General features: G+C 45.0%; 1 protein-coding gene across 2 annotated transcripts; it reads left to right on the top strand.

Moving 5' to 3' along the window:
* Window positions 1–5584: 5584 nt before the first annotated feature.
* Window positions 5585–20652, top strand: cbarpa (CACN subunit beta associated regulatory protein a). 2 transcript variants are annotated; one of them, XM_084370163.1, is made up of 11 exons: window positions 5585–5692; window positions 5921–6098; window positions 10077–10148; window positions 13433–13578; window positions 13749–13810; window positions 13921–14083; window positions 14172–14352; window positions 14433–14576; window positions 15205–15403; window positions 15487–15691; window positions 15777–20652. In XM_084370163.1, exons 3-11 carry the CDS (start codon window positions 10101–10103, stop codon window positions 17641–17643), a joined length of 3015 nt encoding a protein of 1004 aa, XP_084226289.1. In that variant the 5' UTR covers window positions 5585–5692; window positions 5921–6098; window positions 10077–10100; the 3' UTR covers window positions 17644–20652. The 2 variants fall into 2 exon arrangements, with proteins under 2 accessions (XP_084226289.1, XP_084226288.1); XM_084370162.1 differs by lacking the exons at window positions 5585–5692; window positions 5921–6098 and adding an exon at window positions 6939–7020.
* Window positions 20653–20712: the final 60 nt, after the last annotated feature.

Below are 20712 nucleotides of genomic sequence, written 5' to 3'. Positions count from 1 at the left end.
GTGTGTCTCCTAACGGTGGCTAAATATAACTACACCCACTTCACCCCCCCCCCCTCCACCTTTTATCCAGCCTGCGTCACTCCACTCCCGTATCGCCTACCTCCCTCTCCTTCCTCACCCCACCCCCACACTCACTCCTCTCCACTCCACTCTCCTAAAAAGCAGACATGTTTGCCTCATTGTGTCTGAAAAGCTCTGCAGAAAAACAGCAATCTGTGCATCTTCACCTTTCTTTTGTTCTTCTTCCTTTGCATGGCTGTTTCAATATTGTCACCTCAGTTAGATACAGGCTGTTTAAATACGAGATATCCTTCAGATTGTTATCACAGTAATCATAAACTCAAAAGTACTCCCTCACTGAACTCTGCCTTTCTCCTTTTTAGGCTACATGATGAACTCGATGTCCTTGTCACATTTTGATGGGGATCCTCCCCCGCTCTCCCCCCACTGCTCCCCAATATCTCTATGGCAGCGCGTCACTCCCACCGTCTCACCCAGACGAGGGAGCAGGGGAGAGGTGGCTGCTTTGCATTCTTCGGGCAATGCCGAGAACAATTCCACAGGATGTCCTGCTCTCTAGAGCATGGACAGACGCAGCTCTGACGTCAACCGTCCAGGAACACACACACACACAGCGTTCGGCGTTCATCCTCTCCTCCACATTCCTGCTACCCCTACACAGCCTCTCTTGGCATCATTTCCCAGATGTTTCAATCCTCTGGCATGTTGCACCTTGGAGTGACTGGAATTTTTCGCCGATAAAAGCATTTGTATTCGAGGAAACCGTCCCCGAAGATTTCGACAGAAATCTCAGGGAGAAAAGTCATCGAATGGCTGAACGTACAGAAACACAAACAGAGGAGAGCATGTGTGACTCTTCACTGATCTCAAATGCATTCGTTTATATTCCTAAATGGGATGATGAGCATGGAAAAGCACGGCAGATCCCAGAATACTTCTTATTTATTGTCGACTGTTTATTTTTATTGGGACAAGTTGCACCATGGCCACATACCACAGCATTTATAACCTCATGCCTGTCCTCGTCTGGCCTTTGCAAATACACAAAAACGCAACAACAGGAAAATACATAGAAAGCAACACGAGCACCAGATGGTTGATGACTACATAACCGATCCCTCTTCAAAAGCTGGTTCAACTCGATCTCATTCTTGGTGCCCCAAATAGAGAAAGATGTCTGTCCAAAGGAGGGATTACAAAAGGACGTCACACAGTTCCTCATACTCGCCTCGGGCTACTCAGCCAGAGATCCTGACAGGTACCAGGGTACAACTACATTATTGAGCACCTTATGAGGTGAATGATTTTAGTCACAGGAATCGTAATAAAATACTCAAATTTAACTTGATATGGAGGTTTATCAGCTTCTTGATATAATCCCATCACAACAATTGAAGGCAAACTTTTTAAAGAATAAATAACATCCTTCCTCCTACTAAGTATTTTCAGCATAAAGTCTCGAATGAGTTGAAAGTTAAGTTTGCTTTTGCAACCTTGCTCACCGTTTCAATATGTTGTACAGATCAGGTGGGCAGCCTGTGTCGTTCCACACATTCTTCATCCTTGTTATACCTGAGGATGAAGACCTGGCACCCACATTAACCACAAAGCAACATGACCACCAACGGTTAGTTCAAAGATTCAGGTGGTATGTCAGCAGCGGCTCATGTGGCCCTGATCCACCTCGAGCAGAGATGGAAAGCTGAGGTATTCATCAGATATCGCAGCTGCTCCCTCTGAACCACAAAAGCCTTTTTACAACTTTTTTCACATATTCGGACAAGTTACAGACTCTGATGTGTAAAAGTGCTGTTGCCTTTGTTGGGACCCACAGATGAAGTCGTTCATTGTGGATTTCAAAATGGACTCTGAGCTGAACTCAGTTTCCCAGACTTCCCCAGTCTTAACACCTAGGTGCAAATTGAGCTTTGAGCTGCTATTGTTCAGGGTGACAGACCCCCCACTGACCAGATAGTCAAAACCCCAGCTGCTTCCTTTGTTCTCTTCTTGACCTCTCCCCCCACATGGCTGCCGGCACTCAAGGTCTCTTCTCCTGGATTCTTCTGGGCCTCACAGTTGCTGAGAGCTGCAGGCCACATTTCCAGCAGGCCCAAAGAGAGCGACACGAGTTCCTGCTAGTATTCCAGCTTAAGTTAGCGCCAGCAGCTGCAACACAAAGCTTACCGGCTAACTACACAATCCAAGGAACACAAAGCAAGTTAGAGGACTGTTGCAAAGGAGAGGGCCTAACGTTGAGTTGGGCCTGGATAGCACACAGCATAGCACGGCTAAGCACAGGAGTTTTTAAACTCTGGCTGATGTAATGCACATGTGTCCAATCCATGTGTTTGTTCACTGTTTTGGTGTCATTGTGATCTCAGGTCAGGTTATTGGTAGTTTGCTTTGCTACGCGGCTAATTAGACGTTAGTTGAATTATGCTTCACACAGACTCAAGATCTTTGCATGCAACTAACTATCTTCTCTAACTTGGCATCACGTGACACACACACACACACACACAAACACACACACACACTTCAGCCTGGAGCATATCACACCCACATGTGATATCAGTGAGCACATGATGTGAGCCATTTTGTTTGTAGTCTTCCTTTGTCCATGCCGTGCGGCTTGGTACTTTGAACCCTAGCCACCATTTTGCTTTTGTTCTTCCACACACACACACACACACACACACACACACACACACACACACACACACACACACACACACACACACACAGAGAGTTAGTTTGTGTGTTTTAGAGAGACTTTTGAACCTTCATGCTGTCTATTTAATATTGTACAAGAGTGAATGTTGCCAACCTCTACTCTGTCAAGGACCATTACAGCTGTTATGGTCATTTCGGTTGTAGTTAAGTTAAGTTAATTATTAATCAGAGTCACAAACTGACAGGTTAGTACCTACAAAACTTTCAAGCGTCATGGGGTTGAGTATAATGAGTGAATTTCCCTTTTAGGTGAACTTATCTTTTAACTGCTCATGCTAGAAATGATTTGACCAAAGAGAGACGCTCAGTTTATTAAAGAACGTCTGAAAACATCTTAAAACACTGACATTTCTTTTTCTTTTTTAATTTTTTGCAACAATCACAGTCATGGAAGTGCTTTGAAATATCAGGATACTTTTCGTATTCAGTCGAGAAAACTATTCATATAATTACATGTAGGGGTCAGAGAATATGCCCTCGATGGAAACATTTCTTTTTCTCATAAAACGTATAAACATGTCCCATATCCTTGAAAACCATATGCTGTGTTTATGTTTCAGATGTTTGAAGAGGCCTCTCAGGCTTTTAGTAAAGAGTAAATTAGAAGCGAGCGGAAAAAGAGACGGATGAGCTTAAAATATCACATGAACGTACTGGAATGTGAGATACATGACGTGAGAAGACACGAGAGGCCGTAAACGTTTACACGGACGTGGCATGGGAGACCTGTGGTCACATTCCTGAATCAACAGCATCTCTTTTGCACCCCATCTCAAAAAATGTGGCACCTCATTCATCCAGAGGACTTCACTGTGATGGTTAACTACATGTGGGTCATTTCAGATGCTCTCGAGTCTGAACCGACTCCCCCCAGCCGAATCAAACTGGTCACATGTGATGGTATTTCCGTCACTCAGCCAGCTGTTACGTTTTTTTGGGGCCGGTTTGCAGAAGTTGTGCAAAAAAACCTAAAATGAGTTCTTCAGAAGTCTAACTCACTCCGGCTTTCTGTTATCAGACCGCCGCAGATTAAACCTCCCGCCTCTTTGCTGCTGACACATTTCCCATTTGTGCAACTCCTTCATTTCTACATCACAGGAGAACTGCAGAGGCTGCGGCTGCAAGAAGCATTTTTGGATTAGAGAGCAAATAGTGTAGAAAATGTTTGGTGATAGTGATTGACAGAAAAATGTAAATATGTGACGGACACAACTTAAAAATGGAGGCAAATTATCCCTCTGATGTAAGAGAGTGCTGCAGCTTCACTGACTTTAAATTTAAGATGAAATCACAGCTAAAATCAACCCTCTCACGTATCCAGCACACATAAACCAGACTTCAGTCTTGTTGTTGAATAGTGAATATGTGTTGTCTTGTAACTGTGTTTTGTACTGTTCATTTTCTCTCTGTCTCCTGCCCGCAAGGAATACAGCTGTGAGTTAGCTTATATCTAACTCTGGTAGCGCTAAGAAGCTGTGCACTGTCCCTGTCTAATAAACAAATGAATAAAGTATAATTACAAACACTCTTCATTTGTTTTGCGTCAGATGACTAAGCTTAGATCATCAAAGAGGTCTAAACTCGTACACAGTCACAATCAACCTGTTAAATTATTCTATCTATCTAAGCAACATCATAACGTTTGTCACACACAGACACACTGAGGTGATGTGTTGAATCTTGGGTTTGACAAACAAAAGGGTTGCAAGATGTTGTCAAGTGGCAGGAAAACTAAATATGATTCACATTTTCAGCAGCTTAACTTTTAGCAACAAAGATCACATTTCCGGAGATTGATTCTTACAAAGAAACAAAGAAAGAAATAAAGACTAGAGAACGTATTTTAAGTGAAGCACATTGACTGTATACAGAGTTTTTTCTTCATAAAGGCTACAGAGATAAAATCAAAATAAATGCATGACACCGTGGAGTGAAGGTTGATGTTACCCATGAACTCCCACAGATACAAACTGTAGCGAGAGACAGAGATATCTGCTCTAACTTTCCACAGTGTGTATCCGCTCACAACACTGCAGGACCCAAACCTGTTATTTAAAGGTGCAGTATGTAGTTTTTGGGGAGAAACTTCAATCAGAAGAGAAAAATCTTCATTGATTGATATTTTTAATTTTATGCCTGAACAAACGAAATAAACAAACTGACCTTAAAGGACAACACAGCTTCATGCTGTTTTTACGTTGTTTATATGTGGCGGACCCTGCCACCTCTCTAGCTTCAAACAGTGTTCTGGGGACCTGATTTAACTCTGAGAGCAGCTTGTCCTTACGTCTTCGGTGCTCCTTTCAAGGTAAAAATAAAACTAAATGACTGGTATGAGTTGTGTAATCTGGACTTCTTCTAGTGAATAAAAGTTAAATTAAACTAATCTTTATTTAGCTGGAGGTCCCCTGTGACTCTTCATGAGCTGCTGGAGAGCTGAACTTCCATCTTCAGTGCGTCAGCCTGAAATTAAAAGTGCAACGCTGCCACCACGTGGACAAACGTGAGACTGCAAAAACGTCCACAGCACCCATCTGTCTCCCCTCTGTCTCCCTGTGTGTCCCTCTGTTGTCTCCCAGAAGGAAGCAGCAGCAGATTCAAACAGCCAGCGGACAAAAAAAAAAATCACTAAAACGTCTCTCAGGACTCCAGAAATAAACAAAAACAGGCGACCGATCAGTCGTGCTGTCAGCTGCTGCCATTCATGAATGAGGCCGGGTCCTCTCTCCTCCATCTCACATCATCATCATCATCATCATCACCACCACCATCAGCATCATCAGCGGCGGTCACGTGGTGCGTCGGGAGCGGGCGGTGGGCGTGTCTAATCGCGTGTGGTTTCATTCATAACTACAGTCTTTATTTGAAGCCCAAATTAAAGTATGCAGACGGGGCAGGCTGCCTGTGGACCGCCGCTTCACACGGACCCTACAGCCGGGTGAGTGCGCTCTCCTGCCCGGGCTCGCACCGGGATCAGCTCGCGCTTGTAATGTGCTACTATTTCTTATTATGTAAGATGTACGAGGGGCAGCTGACACGGCTCGGCTCGAGGATAATCTTGATTTATTGCGAGCTCCCCCCCCCCTCCTCCCTCTCCCCGTGTCCGGCACATGACGGCTACACCCCCCCTGCTGCTGTGTGACTGATCGTGATTTATTCCCCGCAGGCTGAGAGCAGACGACGCGGGGATGCGGGACAGCCCCGATCGGCGGGTTTTCGGAGGAGAGAGGAAGACGATGCCGCTGCTGGTGCTGATGCTGAGGATGCTGCTGCCGCTGAGCGCCGCCGGCTGCAGCGGGTCGCTGTAGGGGGGGAAGCTGCTCCAACAACCGCCTGTATAGACCGTAAGATACAGACCGTCATCCAGTCAGGCACAAGTCAGGGTGACATGCAGTTCCTCCACCTCCACCTCCACCACCTTCTCCACCTCCATGTACTCACTGGTGGTGCTTACAGGGGAGCAAACACCACAAGCATCATTAGTCTGACTGAAGGAATGAACTAGAACCTGTCTGTCTGCCTGTCTGTCTGATGTATAGCCTGTGGTTATGAGAGAGATGATGTGAGGATGTGTCATGTCATCAGACACACACACACACACACACTTTGGATTAGTGTTCCTCCTCCACCAGTCGGGGTCAGTGTTCTCAGCTTTGTTTTGGGTTATTTATCCTCAGTGTTTACTGACAAATCAGATGTTGTGAAACTGGGAAGTCAAGCTGTCATTAGCCTAATTAATTTTAATCACACAACGTAGCTTTAGGGGCTGCTGTCAGGCCATTTATGATGATTAAATAATTAATAAGAACACTAGATGAATGTCACTGTGATTTAATTGTATAAGTGTTACTTCTGTAAATGTGATTTAATAATATTAATATATATTTTTTGGATCAAGATTTAAGAAACACTTTCGATCATTTATTCTCAAAATCAACACGCCGATGATAAAACCTGTTAACACTTTATAATAACCGTCATTTAAATGTATTGGCTAGTTAATGAGACTTTAGTTAATAGTTAATGTTTAGTAATTGTAAAGGGTTTATAAACATCAGCTGCAACTTAACAATAACAGTTTTACAAAACATTTGTTTGTTAACAGTGAAATAATGTTCAGTTTATTAAAGGTGCACTTGTAAAAAATACAAATATATTTATTTGTCTTTCCATAAGTGAAAAAACAAAGATCCTCAGAAGGAAATGAGGTCCACAGAGCGCTGTCTGAAGCTAGGAAGGTGGCAGGGTCCGCCACATATAAACAAAGTAAGCCGGTATGACATTGTGTTGTTGTTTAAAGACAGTTGTTTATTCAGTCGTGAAAAAAAAGATTTTTCTTTTCTGATTAAAATGTATTCGCCAAAACTGCATAATGCACCTTTAATAATGGTTATTATTGGGACTTTGGAGTCGTTATTCTCAAAATTAGTATAATGATGAAAAAATAATAATAAAATGGTTAAAATCCCCTTAAAACATACACTGTGTATCGTATACAGCTATAAGATGTTTTCATGACTAACATATTTATGCCTCTGTGTTATTGTGCCTGCAGCTTTTCATCCAAATGAAAATATACCAGATGTCTTGTGAATGAGTCATTTTATCGCATGTCCCCAAAATTCATCCATTTGGGATTTCCATGGGGTTTAAACACCGTCAGGCTTCACAGCACGAGTTGTCACAGACTTACATAGTTCACATATGATGGTGCATATTTCAGGATTAGCTGTGTTAAGTTTGGTTTAACTGCAGTGACGATGAGTGGATTTATTTGAGTTTCACTCAAATAAATCCACTCGTCAATTATGTCCATGTTACTGCAGTTAAACCAAATTTAACATTGATCTTCGTGATCTGTCCAGATGAATAAACGTGTTACCTGTTAACCAGGTGTGCTTCTTGACAGACAGGTTAGTTAACAGGTTAAGTAAATTATCATGAATGATCTTCTGCTCTGAAAGCTTTTAAATCTACATCCTCACTGAGTGTGGGCCGAGTGGTTTTATAGGCTGTAATGAAAAGGAAAAGTGCGCGACTGCCAGCGAGGACATTTTTAAGACCTTGAACAATATAATGCGAACGACCGTTTCATTCAACTCTTCTGCAAAGGAAGCTTTAAACCATTTTAACTATTGTTCAGTCAGCGAAGGCACGACAGATGTTTCCAGCACGTCTTCCCAGAGGGAGGCGGAAAATCAGGCAGTCTTGTAAAAGGCTGAAACTGTCGGAAATCTGTCTTTTTTTTTTATTAGAGTTCAGCTAACACTTAAAGTCTCCCTGTTTATCCTGTAGAAACATGTGATAAATAGTTTATAACACACTTCAGTGTGACTGTAAGCAGAAATGAATAAAAGCAGAGAATTTATAAACAACACGTAACACAAAAATGTCCTTATATCTACAAACAGCTACATTTTGGAGGGTTTAATCGTTTAATACGTTTATACACTGTTTAGAAACACTTCTGTGTGTGTGTGTGTGTGTGTGTGTGTGTGTGTGTGTGTGTGTGTGTGTGAGCCTCTATTGTCGGTGTGCTCTCGCTGTTCAGAGCTCTGTCCTCTTCACAGTTACCTTGAGCTGTTGGTATGTATGAGATATTACATAAAATATGACTCTCACATGGTGAGGGAGTGTGCGGCGGTGTTCGCACTGTGTGTAAGGAATGCGATAATGGATTGACGTTACACAAGCTGCAGTCTGTGTAAATAATTGTGTCCCGTCAGCTCTTTCTTTCCGCCGTCCTCTCGCCACACTCGTCCTCCTGTCTCACGGCGTCTCGTTAGTCTGCGAGCGGAGAGACTGACAGGAGGGTTTGTTGTCAGGGACTCTTGCTTATTGTTCATCTCGAGGAGACGTCAGTTTGGACACATTAGGGTTTAATGCACAGCGCTCAATCCAGACAGCTGTGTCACATCAGTGTGTTAAAGGGGCATTACACCAGTTGTATGCATGTAGATCAGTTTACCTGCCAGGTGGAGTAGTGTTTAGCCTCTGAGAACAGTTGTGTGGTGTTTTCTGTTGCTCTCTGACGTGATGTGATGTGATCAGGGTTATCTTTACTTTGGATCGATGATGTCAAACTTGTGACAGAAAGCCTTCATTGCAAACTGGGACTGTGGAAAGATGTGGCTGCAAGATATTCAGTTTACTGTCATAGAAGAGTAAAGAAAGAGATTTTGTCTTCATATATGTAATAGTTAAAGAGGTCATATAATGCTAATTCTCAGGTTCATACTTTTATTTGGGGGTCCTAGTGGAACAGGTTTACATCGTTTAATTTTCAAAAAACACGTTATTTTTCTCATATGATGCATTGCTGCAGGACCCTTTACACACTGTGTCTTGAATGCTCCATTTTAGCTACAGAGTGAGACATCTTGGCTCTGTTCAATCTTTGGTGAGAGATGCACATGCGCATTACTTAACGGGCAGGATGTTGCCAATCAGAGGCAGAGTAGGGCGGGTCCTGCTGAGCAAGGTAGTGTGATATAAAATAACGCAGCCGCAGCAGCTACAGCAGCAGCAGCAGCTGTATGTCTGCTGACTGACGAGTGAATATACTTTATAATGAATATATAAAAAATATATATTTATATAGTGGCTGTTCAGTCTGGTGACCCACAGAACAACATACCCAATCATTCAGCTATTAGGAGTCCTCACACAATGCCAATATAATTATAACACTAAGAGAATAGCACAAAATCAGTGCACACTTACACAAAAAATGAAACGATAAGTCTGTTTGTATTCTATCGTCAAATCCTGTGAAAAGACCAGAACCAACAGCACGATAATCCATCTCTCAACACTTTTCCGGCCTGTCGCTGCGGCTCATTCATTCATTACTAACGACTTAAATCATCAAAAAGGGGCAACAACACAGGCTGAAACGACTGGGCACTGTGGCTTCAAACAAACGCTGCTCAAACAGGAGGAAGTAGTGTTTTTGTTAGGGGACTATTTACAGCGGTGGATGAATACACTTTGTTACACCAGTGAGCATTTACAGCGGCAGGATGCTGTATATTGGACTGAGTTACGATAAACTACACTCATCCACGTTCATCGTAATGAAGAGACATGTCTCCAGGTGCAACAGTGTGACTCATTAATTGGTTTTTAAACAATGGAGGTCTACGATACATGAGGAACACTCGTTTGCAGGATCAGTTAAATGCTGTCAACCCAAACTCCAGAGCAAATGTTGCGATGTCCTTTCTGCGTGGATGTGAATGTATCGGTGGTTTACAGAAACGTTAACATTTTATCACCGTCCTCTCAGCTCTGTCTGACCACCCTCTCTCCGTCCTCTGCAGGGTTCACTCACGCTGACCTGGACCATGAGCAATGATTTGCCTGTTCTTACAAGTCTGACTGAGAACTCCACTGTGAGTACCGACCGTGTCCACCTCCTGCACTCCGTCCATCAGCACACACTCCCCACATTTCACATCCAGCTAGCGTGTCTGTCGTCCAGTGAGCGACGACTCTTCTTCAATACTTCACAGATCGCACTGGACCTCTGCCAAAAAATACACAGTGAGTTAACACCAAGTCTTTTATCCCGGTGGTGGAGGACAGCCTGATCTGCGTCCAAAGAGGATTTGACTCAAAAACAGGACTGAGTGTGCTGCCGCTGCTGCTGAAGGCTTTGTGTTGCCATGTAGCCCCCGGCGGGACTGGGGGGGGGGATATCTGAGCCAGCAGTGGTGATTATCGGACAGTTAAAGCTGTCCGTGTGGAGGGAGAATTGACAGTTGTTTGCTCGACAGTGTGTGTTAGAAACATGGCCCGAAGACTGGCGAGAGGCTTCGTCGCTCCAGCTGATTGATTGTGTTGTTCTCCCTGTTTGGCTGAGCTTGTAAAAACAGCAGATTTCATTAAGCTACAGATGCTCTGACAAAGTGTGTGTGTTTCTGTGCTGCACACACACACACACACACACACACACGCACACACACACACACACACACACACACACACACACAAGCACGCAATCGTGGGTGCATCAAGGTGTGTGCTTTGCTTTTGTGCTGTGATGGATCTGTTATTCTATCGCAGACGTGCATTCAGACAGCGTCAAACATATTATGCTGCATCTCCCCGAAGGCTGCTGGGATACCAGAATTTTACACTTGAGGTTGAACATAAAGGCAAAAAGGGCGTTTTTCATTTCCTGGTTTTATAAGTAGAGAATTATAACAGCTTCCTCCGTTCAGCAGCTCGCTCTCTCCTCCGTGTCAGATTGAGTTTGTGATTGAAGTGGACGCAGACTGATTTACGCTCACATGGAGTACCTTAACCGTTTACAGCGGAAGCAGAGTCGTCAGAAAATCAGCTGTTTTTGCTCTTTTTCACACACGTTCACAACCACTTTCACACACACACCCTCTGCTCTTCACACCTCCATTTGTCCACGAACGGGAAAATTATTTACAACTATTTTCACAATTCATTAACCCTCAAAGACAATTTTTACGGCACCTGGCTCTCCTGTATTTAGGCTGCATTGTTTTCCCCACCATATTCCTGCAGTAAGCATCGCGTGCTGTACATCACTGATTCAGCGAACCTTACGTTTAAATCTGGCGCATTTAAAGTCTCAGTTTTACATGAGCTTCCTCAGTTTTGTTTTTTTTACTGTGAACTCAGATGCACTTGGATGCTTTAGACATCTGCGTTAATCTTTTTCTGCATCTGATTTTTCCTAAGAACTGAAGAGGATTAGGACCACCGTAAAAAAGAAATTATGACTTTTTTTCCTCTCGCTTTAATCCTGACTTTAAACTCAGATCCTGACTTTAAACTACTATACTCAGTGAAAAACAGGTGTAATCCTATATTTCATTGACTGACCATGTAGACGTGTCCAAAAAAGTTCAGCTAGTAAATAGAAAAGGTTGTCAAATCATAACAAATGGGACTGAAGCAAAAGTGACTTTTTTCAGAGAAATATATCATCCATTGAACGTGAACAACAAGAGTAGCTCGGCTACAACCATTGTGGAAGAAACTACGTGGGTTTCTTTGAATAATCGATGCTTCAGAACACGCTGATGTAATCGTGTTCACTATCTGGAGCCACTGAATGCCCAAACAAGACGTGTGATATCACTGAAAAGCTGAGAAACTCCACTTTACATGTGTTTTTAAAGCGTATAGTTAGGATTAGAGGTTCAGAAGATATTAAACATTGTATAAAAATGTCCAGATCTTTGAGAGACAGCAAATTATAAATGTTTTTCACTATTTTCTGACATTATATAAAGAAAATGATTGATTGAGAGAGCAACAGGCAGATTAATCGATAATGAAAATGATCCAGTCAGCAGCAGGGTTTGAGTTTTTCTGCTGCTGCTGCTCCTCCCGTTAAGGTCATCATCATCTAAAGGTCGGTCTGTTCTCAGCGAGGAGCTCCTCCACTCCTTCAGAGCCGTGCACGATGACATCCTTTAACATCAGCGTATATTATATAAGGCTAACCGCTGCAACAGATGAATGATCCATTTGTGACGGTGCAAAGGACCCAATTATTTTCACGCTCTCTTTTGAAAAACTGACATCGGAAGAGGAGCCAGGAAAAGTCTGGTGTGGGGATTGCTCATGTGCGTCTGCATCCTCCTCCTCCTCCTCCTCCTCCTCCGATTTCCATTTTTAGCCTGCAGAGGCCTCATTTCCCCCTCATTGAGAGGAGCTGGGAAATTGAATTAAGGGTCTCGCTGACGTTTCGATTAGCATCCCCAAGCTCACTCAGCCAAGACTGAGAGTATTAATCAGAGAGAGAAGAAGAGGGCAGTTTTGCTGTCGACTCCGTCTGTGTGCGGCAGGATGTATACGAGTGTGTGCGTGGATAAGGATCGCTGTGAGAAAGCAGCGACTTGAGGAAGTTGTTCGGCGTTAATTCTACTCCTTATTAAATATTGTGCCGCTTATCTGACAGCGTAATACGACGAAGAGATTCCTCATTGCTGTGAAGCTCAAAGGGAGAAGAGTCAATGACTGTCCCGGCAGGACTGATGCAGCCGCCGAGCTCGCAAACAACAAAACATGACAACACAGATATGGAAGCTTCTGCCTTACCGCTGTTAAAGGATGAGTTAAGGGCTCCAACGATGCCGTTTGAATATAAGCAATAGGACTTCGAATTGATGTTGTGAAACCAGAAAAAAAAAAATAAGAGGATCAGGGTTCAGCTGGTATTGTTTTTGAAGGCCGGTATTTATAGTGACGTTTATATTTTGTCAGCATGGGAATGCTCCTATTTTTGTGTGCAGATGTGGTTTTTCTGCTTGGCGAGGTGGAAAAGGGGGTTTAGGGTCACTGCACAGGGCATTTTTGGCTTAGTAGTCCGGCACCAGGGGGAACAGCCCCATTCACTGCTGGGAAAAGGACAAATTACTTTCTGTCATTTGGTAAAACCTCCCTGAAAGAAAACAGTCATCTGCTGTACATACATTGTTCAGATAAACTGAACTCCAGTCACACGTAAAAAAAACAACTTTTGCTTGGGGCTGCACTAATTAATATCTTTATATTAATAGTTATGGTGGTCCTGAGGGTCAAAACACAACAACATTTGAGTACACAGGAGCATATACTGGAAATACCCTAAGCACAGTACTTGAGTAAATGTACCGGTGCTGGTGTGCTAACCTCTTCTCTCCTCCATCAGGATGTGCCTGTGTCCGCGGGCCAGGTGGAGAACTATGTGCTGCTGTTGGTGCTGCTGAGTGTTTTTGCCGGGGGGACGCTGGTCCTGCTCTCCCTGCTGCTGCTCTTCTGTCACCGCTGCTGCATGGGTGGGCGACGCTACTCCAGGTTGGTGACACGACTGTGTGGGGTTCGAGCAGGCCCGGTTAGTCTGGTTGTGTGAGCTGTGAGTCAAAGCTGTGTCGAATGTGAAATTGAAAAGCTGTGGCGTGACGATGGGTTTTTTTTTTTTGCTTCTGTGAAAGAGAACAAAAAGTAAAACCCATTCCTCCCTTCAGAGCCAGCGATGACCTTGAGAAGACAAACACCACCTATGCTGAGGATTCTCAGCCCACCCAAGGTCAGAACTGTGTTTTCATCAAGTCCATATATGCAAGTATTCTGGTCCACAGTCGTCACCAACTCCATTATTTCACTCCCTCTGCTTGTCCTTGCTTCTTTGTCACTCAGAGATCACCATTCATCTGGATGAATCAGACGCTCTCTCAGCGGCAAGCTGTCACGATGGAGAGTCAGAACGATTCGTCTCCACTGGGTCCACCGGCCGCAGAGTCTCCTTCAATGAATCTGCACTTTATGAACAGGAGAAGACGACTCAGGACAAAGCACGCAGGTAACGATCAAATGAGGGAACCTTTCATAATTATCCAGATGAGCTGTAGATGATGATGATGATGATGATGATACGTCCACTCTCTCAGGTACACTCTGACTGAGGGAGACTTCCACCACCTGAAAAAGGCCCGGCTGACTCACCTCCACCTGCCTCCGGCCCCGTGTGACCTGAAGATCCTCACCATCATGGAGTGCGACTCGACAGAGAGCAGCACCCTGAACATCAGTGAGACTGCAGCTCCCAAACTGCCCCTCACCATCTACCAGGTGACTGGACACACACCTGAGTGTCTCGCTGAATGAGGTTCGTTGTCTCATCTCTAACCTGCGTTGATTTCTCCCTCCAGCCCGCTGAGAGAAGAGTCTCCGAGTGGATGGGACAGAGCCTCAGCGGAGGTCTGCCAGGAGACCCGCACCACTCCACCATCCTGGACCAGAGCCCCAGACAGACCTCGTCAGCCATGAAACCACAGCACACACGCTCGCAGACAGTGAGTTGACTACAGATCAAAAAAATATTGTTATCCTAACTTTTGGCCTCAGATGTGCTGCAAATGTTAGCATGCTAACACGCTAATTGAACATTATACACATTTGATCTAGATGTCAGCATGTTAGCACGCTGCTAAGCACCGTTAGCCCGGCTGTAGAGTCTCAGTCTTTTTCATCACCTCCTCGACATGGCATGAGAAGCTCTGTGTTTTCATTGACTTTTATTTTTGGATCCGGATCGGGCTCTTGGGAACGGCTGTGAGAAAAGTTTTAAACGTTTTTGTTCACATAAAAAGAAACGCATTACCTCACAAATTCAGCTCTGCAGTAGAAAATATCAGGTAGTAAAGCTAACAATCACACTGTTTGGTCAGAAATACATTTGGACAGATAGATGCCTCAGTGCAGATCGATCCACTTGTATCACACATAAACAGAGCTGTGAAAAACATCTGCCACAGGCTCAAACCTGCTGAAGCGCTGCAACATCAGTCATCACTGCAGATGAGTGACAGTATGACAAACTGCTGTCCCCTGAGGGATTCGCCTCTGCCCGTCACGATTCAACCCCTCCCTAATGTCTCATCATCTCCCTCCACCCTCCTCTTCTTCCATCTCTTCTGTCAGATGGAGGCTGTCGGGGACAGGGCAGAGGCTGAAAGTGAAAGGGGTTTGAGAGGACAGTTAACTCAAGCTCCGGGCCAGACTTCAGTTCTGCATTTCTTCTCTAAACTGCGGCGCCACGCCAGTCTGGAGGGGGCCGGGCCTTACTTCAGGAGGTGGAAGTTCGACAGCAGTCACCGGGCTGCCAGCCTGGATGCAAAAGGTTAGATTCGATTTGTAACTGCATTTGCGAACTGCAAGTGAAATGGTGAGAAATGTCAAGTTGACGGCTATCTTTTCAAGCAGGGTCCCCTAAGAGACGGCCCTTCCAGAGACAGAGAGCGGCGAGTGAAACCACCGATCACACCGAAGACGAATCCTCTCCTCTCCGAGATGAGGCCATTGAATCTTTCCCACACACTCCCATCCAGACCAGTGGCCTCCAGTCCCTCTCTGCAGAGTCCCTGTCTCACTGCGCCACCACGCCCACCTGCTCAGTCTTCCTCAGCAGGTACGTCCCTTCCCATAACCCCATGACTTGCACCATGAAATTCCCAGAATTTAACTGTTTAACCGAGTGTTCTCCGTCTGTGCAGGCAAAAACTGGAGGCCATGGTGGAGGTAGGTGGTAGCAGCAGTGCCAGAAGAGAGGATCTCTGCTCTCCAACAAATGTTTGTTGCGCCCAGAGCCAAGAGGAGGCCACTGTCAATGGCACAGGAGTAGAAAGAGAAACAAAGTTATGTGCCGTTTTGAGAACAGAAGAGACTGAAGTCGAGCAACAGTCGGTTGAAGACGACGATTTGTTTGGGGACCAACAAGAAGCTGCCACACAGGAAAGGTTTGAAGACATGTTGAGGAAAACTAAAGACACAAAGATGGACCTCATGACATCAGATGTGAGGACAAAGAGCGAGGCCGAGGTAGACGACGGAGATGAGGTGGTGTTGGGAGCGGAGGCCAGAGGAAGGGCTGACTCAGGCTCATCTCTTACCTTCATGATTCGCCAGGAGAGCGCGGAGGCTCCTCCCTCCCTGTACAGAGACATCTGGAGCCTGCGAGCCTCTCTCGAGCAGTACGCTTCCTCGGACCAGAGCAGCACAGATCGGGAGTCCGTCCGCAGTGATGCCGACAGCGTCTCGTCCCTCGGTGGTGCAGGAGCTCGCTCTGGCCTCGAGAGCTGCTTGTCCCAAGACCTGGATGATGAGCCTGACGGAGAAGTGGAGGGAGAGGCGTTGGAGAGAGGAATCAGAGGGGCGTCAGGTGGGGACAGTGAGATGGGAAGTGGAGCTGGAGGAGAGATTGAGGCAGGGAACCGTAAGCTGCTCCAGATGGACAGTGGCTACGCCTCCATCGAAGCACCGTCCAAGGCTCCTGAGGAAATGAGGCTTTTTGGGACTCCCGGAGCTCCTCGAGGGAAGACGGCGTCTGAGAGAAGGTTGTTCTTCACCAGCTCTGGGAGGAAAGGTTCGGTGTGCGAGAGCATCGAGGCCAAGCTGTTTCAGGAGGAGCTGGAGGATGAGATGACGGACAGCACAGAGACGGAGGAGAAACTGAAGGTGAAATCTCAAACTGGCAGCCAGTCCGTTACCCTTCAAGAGCCACATCAACTTCTGAAAGCCCTCCATCCTCAGAAACCTCCAGAATCACAATCGCAACTGATGTCTCCGCTGACGAAGCCGATCGCACCGCCCTATAGTCCTCACCCACCACGTCTCCGCCGCCGTGACTACAGCATCGATGAGAAGACGGATGCTCTTTTCAACGAGTTCCTCCGTCATGACCCGCGCTTCGACCAGCAGGACTCTCCGCTGCGCGCCAGGCACAGATCCAGAGTTCACCTCCGGAAACAGTGGCAGAGACACAAGCAATACAGCGACCCGGGGTCAGGCGCCGGGGGTAGGTACTCCCCATCTTTGGAGAGGCAGAGGTTCACTCCGCTGCGGAGAGGCGACAGCGCCGGCTACCCTCTGGACACCAGGTATCACAGCACACTCTCGCGCATTGCGAGTGCTGCAGATGAAGAAGCCAGTGAGGTGGCGGCTTGTGAGGAGGCAGCCAAAGAGAGCACAGAGAACAAAGATCCATCGAGTGAAAGAGCTACAGGGGACGCCACAGGAAGTACAGCCAGCACAACCTCTGAAGGCACTGGCGCAGCGAAAAGTTGTGCAGAGTCGACGGGCGAGGACGACGGCTCGACAGAAAAGGACACGGAAAGCACAACTAGCCCGACTTTGACCACTGTGACTACACAGAAAAACCACATGGATCCGAGAGTCGACAACAGAAACAACAACAGCAGTCAAGCGATTTTCAGCGAGAGCAGCCTGACAGACAAGCTGGTGGTGTCGGTGGAAGAGAGGCTCTACAGCGGCCTGCGCAGCTCAGAGAAGCTCGGCCAGGGAGGAACCGAGCGTGTGCTTACCGTGTCTCACACAGCCTCACCTGGCTTCAGTCCCACATAACCTGTAACGCGTCATTCATCAACTTTATTTCAGATCCTTCGTCTATAGACGACAGACTTGGACAAAACGGTCTATAGCACTTCAAAACATCATCGTGTGTTAGACACTTGGTCCCTTACATTCGGACAAACCTTCAAAATAAACATAATCTGATAACTGATGCATCAAAACATATAATCTATAAGGACTGAAGTACCTTCTTGATGGCCAGTCTCTTCCAGAATCTCCATCCAGACCTTAATTTCCACTGTGACACCATGTGACATGTGATGCCCCCTTTTTATTGGTAACCGTTCTTCAAAATCAAAAATGCATTCTTTACATAGCTTTGAAAATATAGACCCCCTCTTTAGAAGAAAAAAAAAAAAAAGTATTTTCAGACTTAACTGTGAATTTTCAGCATGCTACTGTATGTCCAGACAACGTGTATGTGAATACTGTACAGTTTTAACTTTGAAAACAAAAAGCACTTTGATGGGGAAGAAAAGATGATGATGGAGTTTGTCGCCCATTTCTCTCATTTTAAAACCCACATCCTCCTCAAGTGTCCTTCTTGTCTCGATCACCATGACGGTTAATGTCTCCATGAAAGCTTCGATCGGAAGCTGACCATATAAAAGAAACCAAAACATAATCACTCTTCAGCGCTTGCCTCCCCTCTTTCATTAACAGCCTACCATATCAGCAGATCTGGAGAATTACGCAGAGTATATCGTAAAAAAAACAAACAACAGATGGGATACCCAGACTACACAGCCGACGCAGCGGTTGAAAACCCATGCATCAAGAATTTTTATACTCATATGTCATCTATTTTTATAGGATTTTTGTTAGTCATCGTCCCTGTTATTCATCATAATTAAGGAGGTGGTATCCAGGAGCTTCCCTGGGCTCCAGTGTTGTGTTGTATCACTGCTGGGACTCTGTTGAGGGTGAGACTGACAGATGATACTTAAATTGACTGACACAGGAGCCTCTCAGGCTTTTAGACAGATGGTCCGGTGACAGAGAGTTGAGGCTGTGAAAGCGGAGGGTTAGCTCGATAGCGGTGGCACTGTCGGCTCCAGTATCCAAGCAGAACAGGATATCTTATTCTGTATGACTGAATAAAACAACGGTGATAGTCTGTATTTTTCTTACTGTCAACGAATGCAGTGAAAAGACAAAAACTAACAATTAAATAATCCCATTGAAAATGACTCATGTAGCCAAATCCTGACACGGCATAGCCCTCTGTTTCACTGATCCCCATTGTTGTCCAGTGGTCATTAGACCACTTTAATTCAATCAAGCCTAATCATCTCGTTTGTGTCTTTCTGAATCGTCTCAACTGTGCATTGGAAGTAGTCGCAGGATTTTATCCCGATGTGTTACCATAAAACAGCTGGAAAAAAAAAACCCTCTGAAAAACATTTAAATCCAGACTTTTTTTTAGCATGTGCATCAACTTTAACTCGCTCACAGATGACAGCCATTTTAATAGCCTGATTTTTAAAATCAGGCTAATCAGGCATGCATTATTCCCCGAGAAATAAATGGAAATGACAACAACAAAAACACCCTTGTGTTGCATCTGTCCCTTTATCTGTAACACCAAAAGTGAATGGGGTCTTATTCTGGGCCAAGACCTGTCCTTCATCCAAGTTTTGGGGAAATGCATTCAGTAGTTTTTGTGAAATTCTGCTGACAAACCAACCAAAAGAGATCAACAAAGGGACATGGGTGGAAACGTAACCTCCTTGGCAGAGGTAAATGTGTTTCTTCATGGCTACAAACACGGCCACACAAGTTTAGTTTAATCGAATCTCTCATACATTGTTGTTTCTAAAACAAAATGTTGAAAATAGAGCCCCAAATTACACCATTTACTCATGTTCAACTAATGTTTGATAAAAATGACAGTGCCGAGCTGTTTTAGCATAAAATTAGCAAAAAAGACATTTGTGACCTCTTCTAAATAATAAAACATTGTGAGACAAACACCTTGCTGGTTTTGAGTTCATGACTTTCTTGACATTAAGGAAAATATAGAATATTGCCAGCCTTACCCTCGAGGTAATATCCTACATATATCCTGTCTCGACATGTTAAAATCTGGTGATCTAACAGGCCAAACAGCTCTTTTCCCTCCTCTAATGCGTCATCATTCATCCTACCTTCATGCCAAATGAGAGAATTGCTGCATGTTATAACGTGTGATGAAGACTTGTCACCTGGGAAACTGCATTGGTAGGTACAGCTTGTTCCTTTTTTCTTTCACATGGTCTTGAGTTTGAGCTGCAGTACACGTGTGTATCTTATGAAACTCATATCTTTGTCATCCATGGTGAGCCATCTGTTTTATTGTAAAACGAGTAGTGCAGATAAAGTCCAAACGTCTTGCAGCCTTGACAAAGGCGAGACCTCGCGGGACCAACTGAGGCACATATTCATTTTGGACTGAACATTTTTCTGAATAAAAAGAATGAAAGTAAAAAAAAAAGTGTCACAACCCCTACGCGTCATTTTATGCTGTTGTAATGTGATTCATGTATGCTGATGTGTTGTGTGATACTGTCTAAACGGAGAGCAAACATACATGCTAATCATACTGCTGAAATAATGTGAGGCATCTCTTCATCCGCACCACATTTCTCCTCGTGTCTCGTTGAGCGGAGAGCCTTTGTGTCGACCTTGCTGACGTGATAAGCGCTGCTCCCTCCCTCCCTCCCTCCGAGTTGTGACTCACCTGCTCTCTGATCTATTCCCAGCGAGGGGCTGATGATGGGCCTGGCTGCGTAAGAGGGGGGCAGGGCTCCCGCTGATGTGATCGGCACAACAAAGAGCAGCGCTGGAGAACAGGCGACTGGGCGATTGTGACGGCACACCGCCTGCAGCTGAGCGGCACTGGCTCTTGATATTCTGGGGTCTGACTCTAAACTAGCTGCAGCCATCAGAGAGAGACGAGTGTAGCGTTCCTTTAAAAATATAACCTTGTAAAAAAGGACACTCGAATAATAAAACAATCGACTAAAAACGCGACATAAACCACTGAGGTGTCTTGCGTGATAAAAATATGCTCAAATCAAA

This window comes from Pagrus pagrus (assembly GCF_965226575.1).
Source record: "Pagrus pagrus genome assembly, chromosome: 12".
NCBI classification, from domain to species: Eukaryota; Metazoa; Chordata; class Actinopteri; order Spariformes; family Sparidae; genus Pagrus; species Pagrus pagrus.
This window is presented reverse-complemented; position numbering and strand designations above follow the sequence as displayed.

Excerpts from the sequence above, each read along its gene's own strand:
- cbarpa (XM_084370162.1), top strand. The coding sequence starts at position 6,958 with ATGAGGTCCACAGAGCGCTGTCTGAAGCTAGGAAGGTGGCAGGGTCCG. Across the intron at positions 14,353-14,432 it reads TGCCCCTCACCATCTACCAG|CCCGCTGAGAGAAGAGTCTC; the intron begins GTGACTGGACAC and ends TTCTCCCTCCAG. Across the intron at positions 15,692-15,776 it reads TGCTCAGTCTTCCTCAGCAG|GCAAAAACTGGAGGCCATGG; the intron begins GTACGTCCCTTC and ends CCGTCTGTGCAG.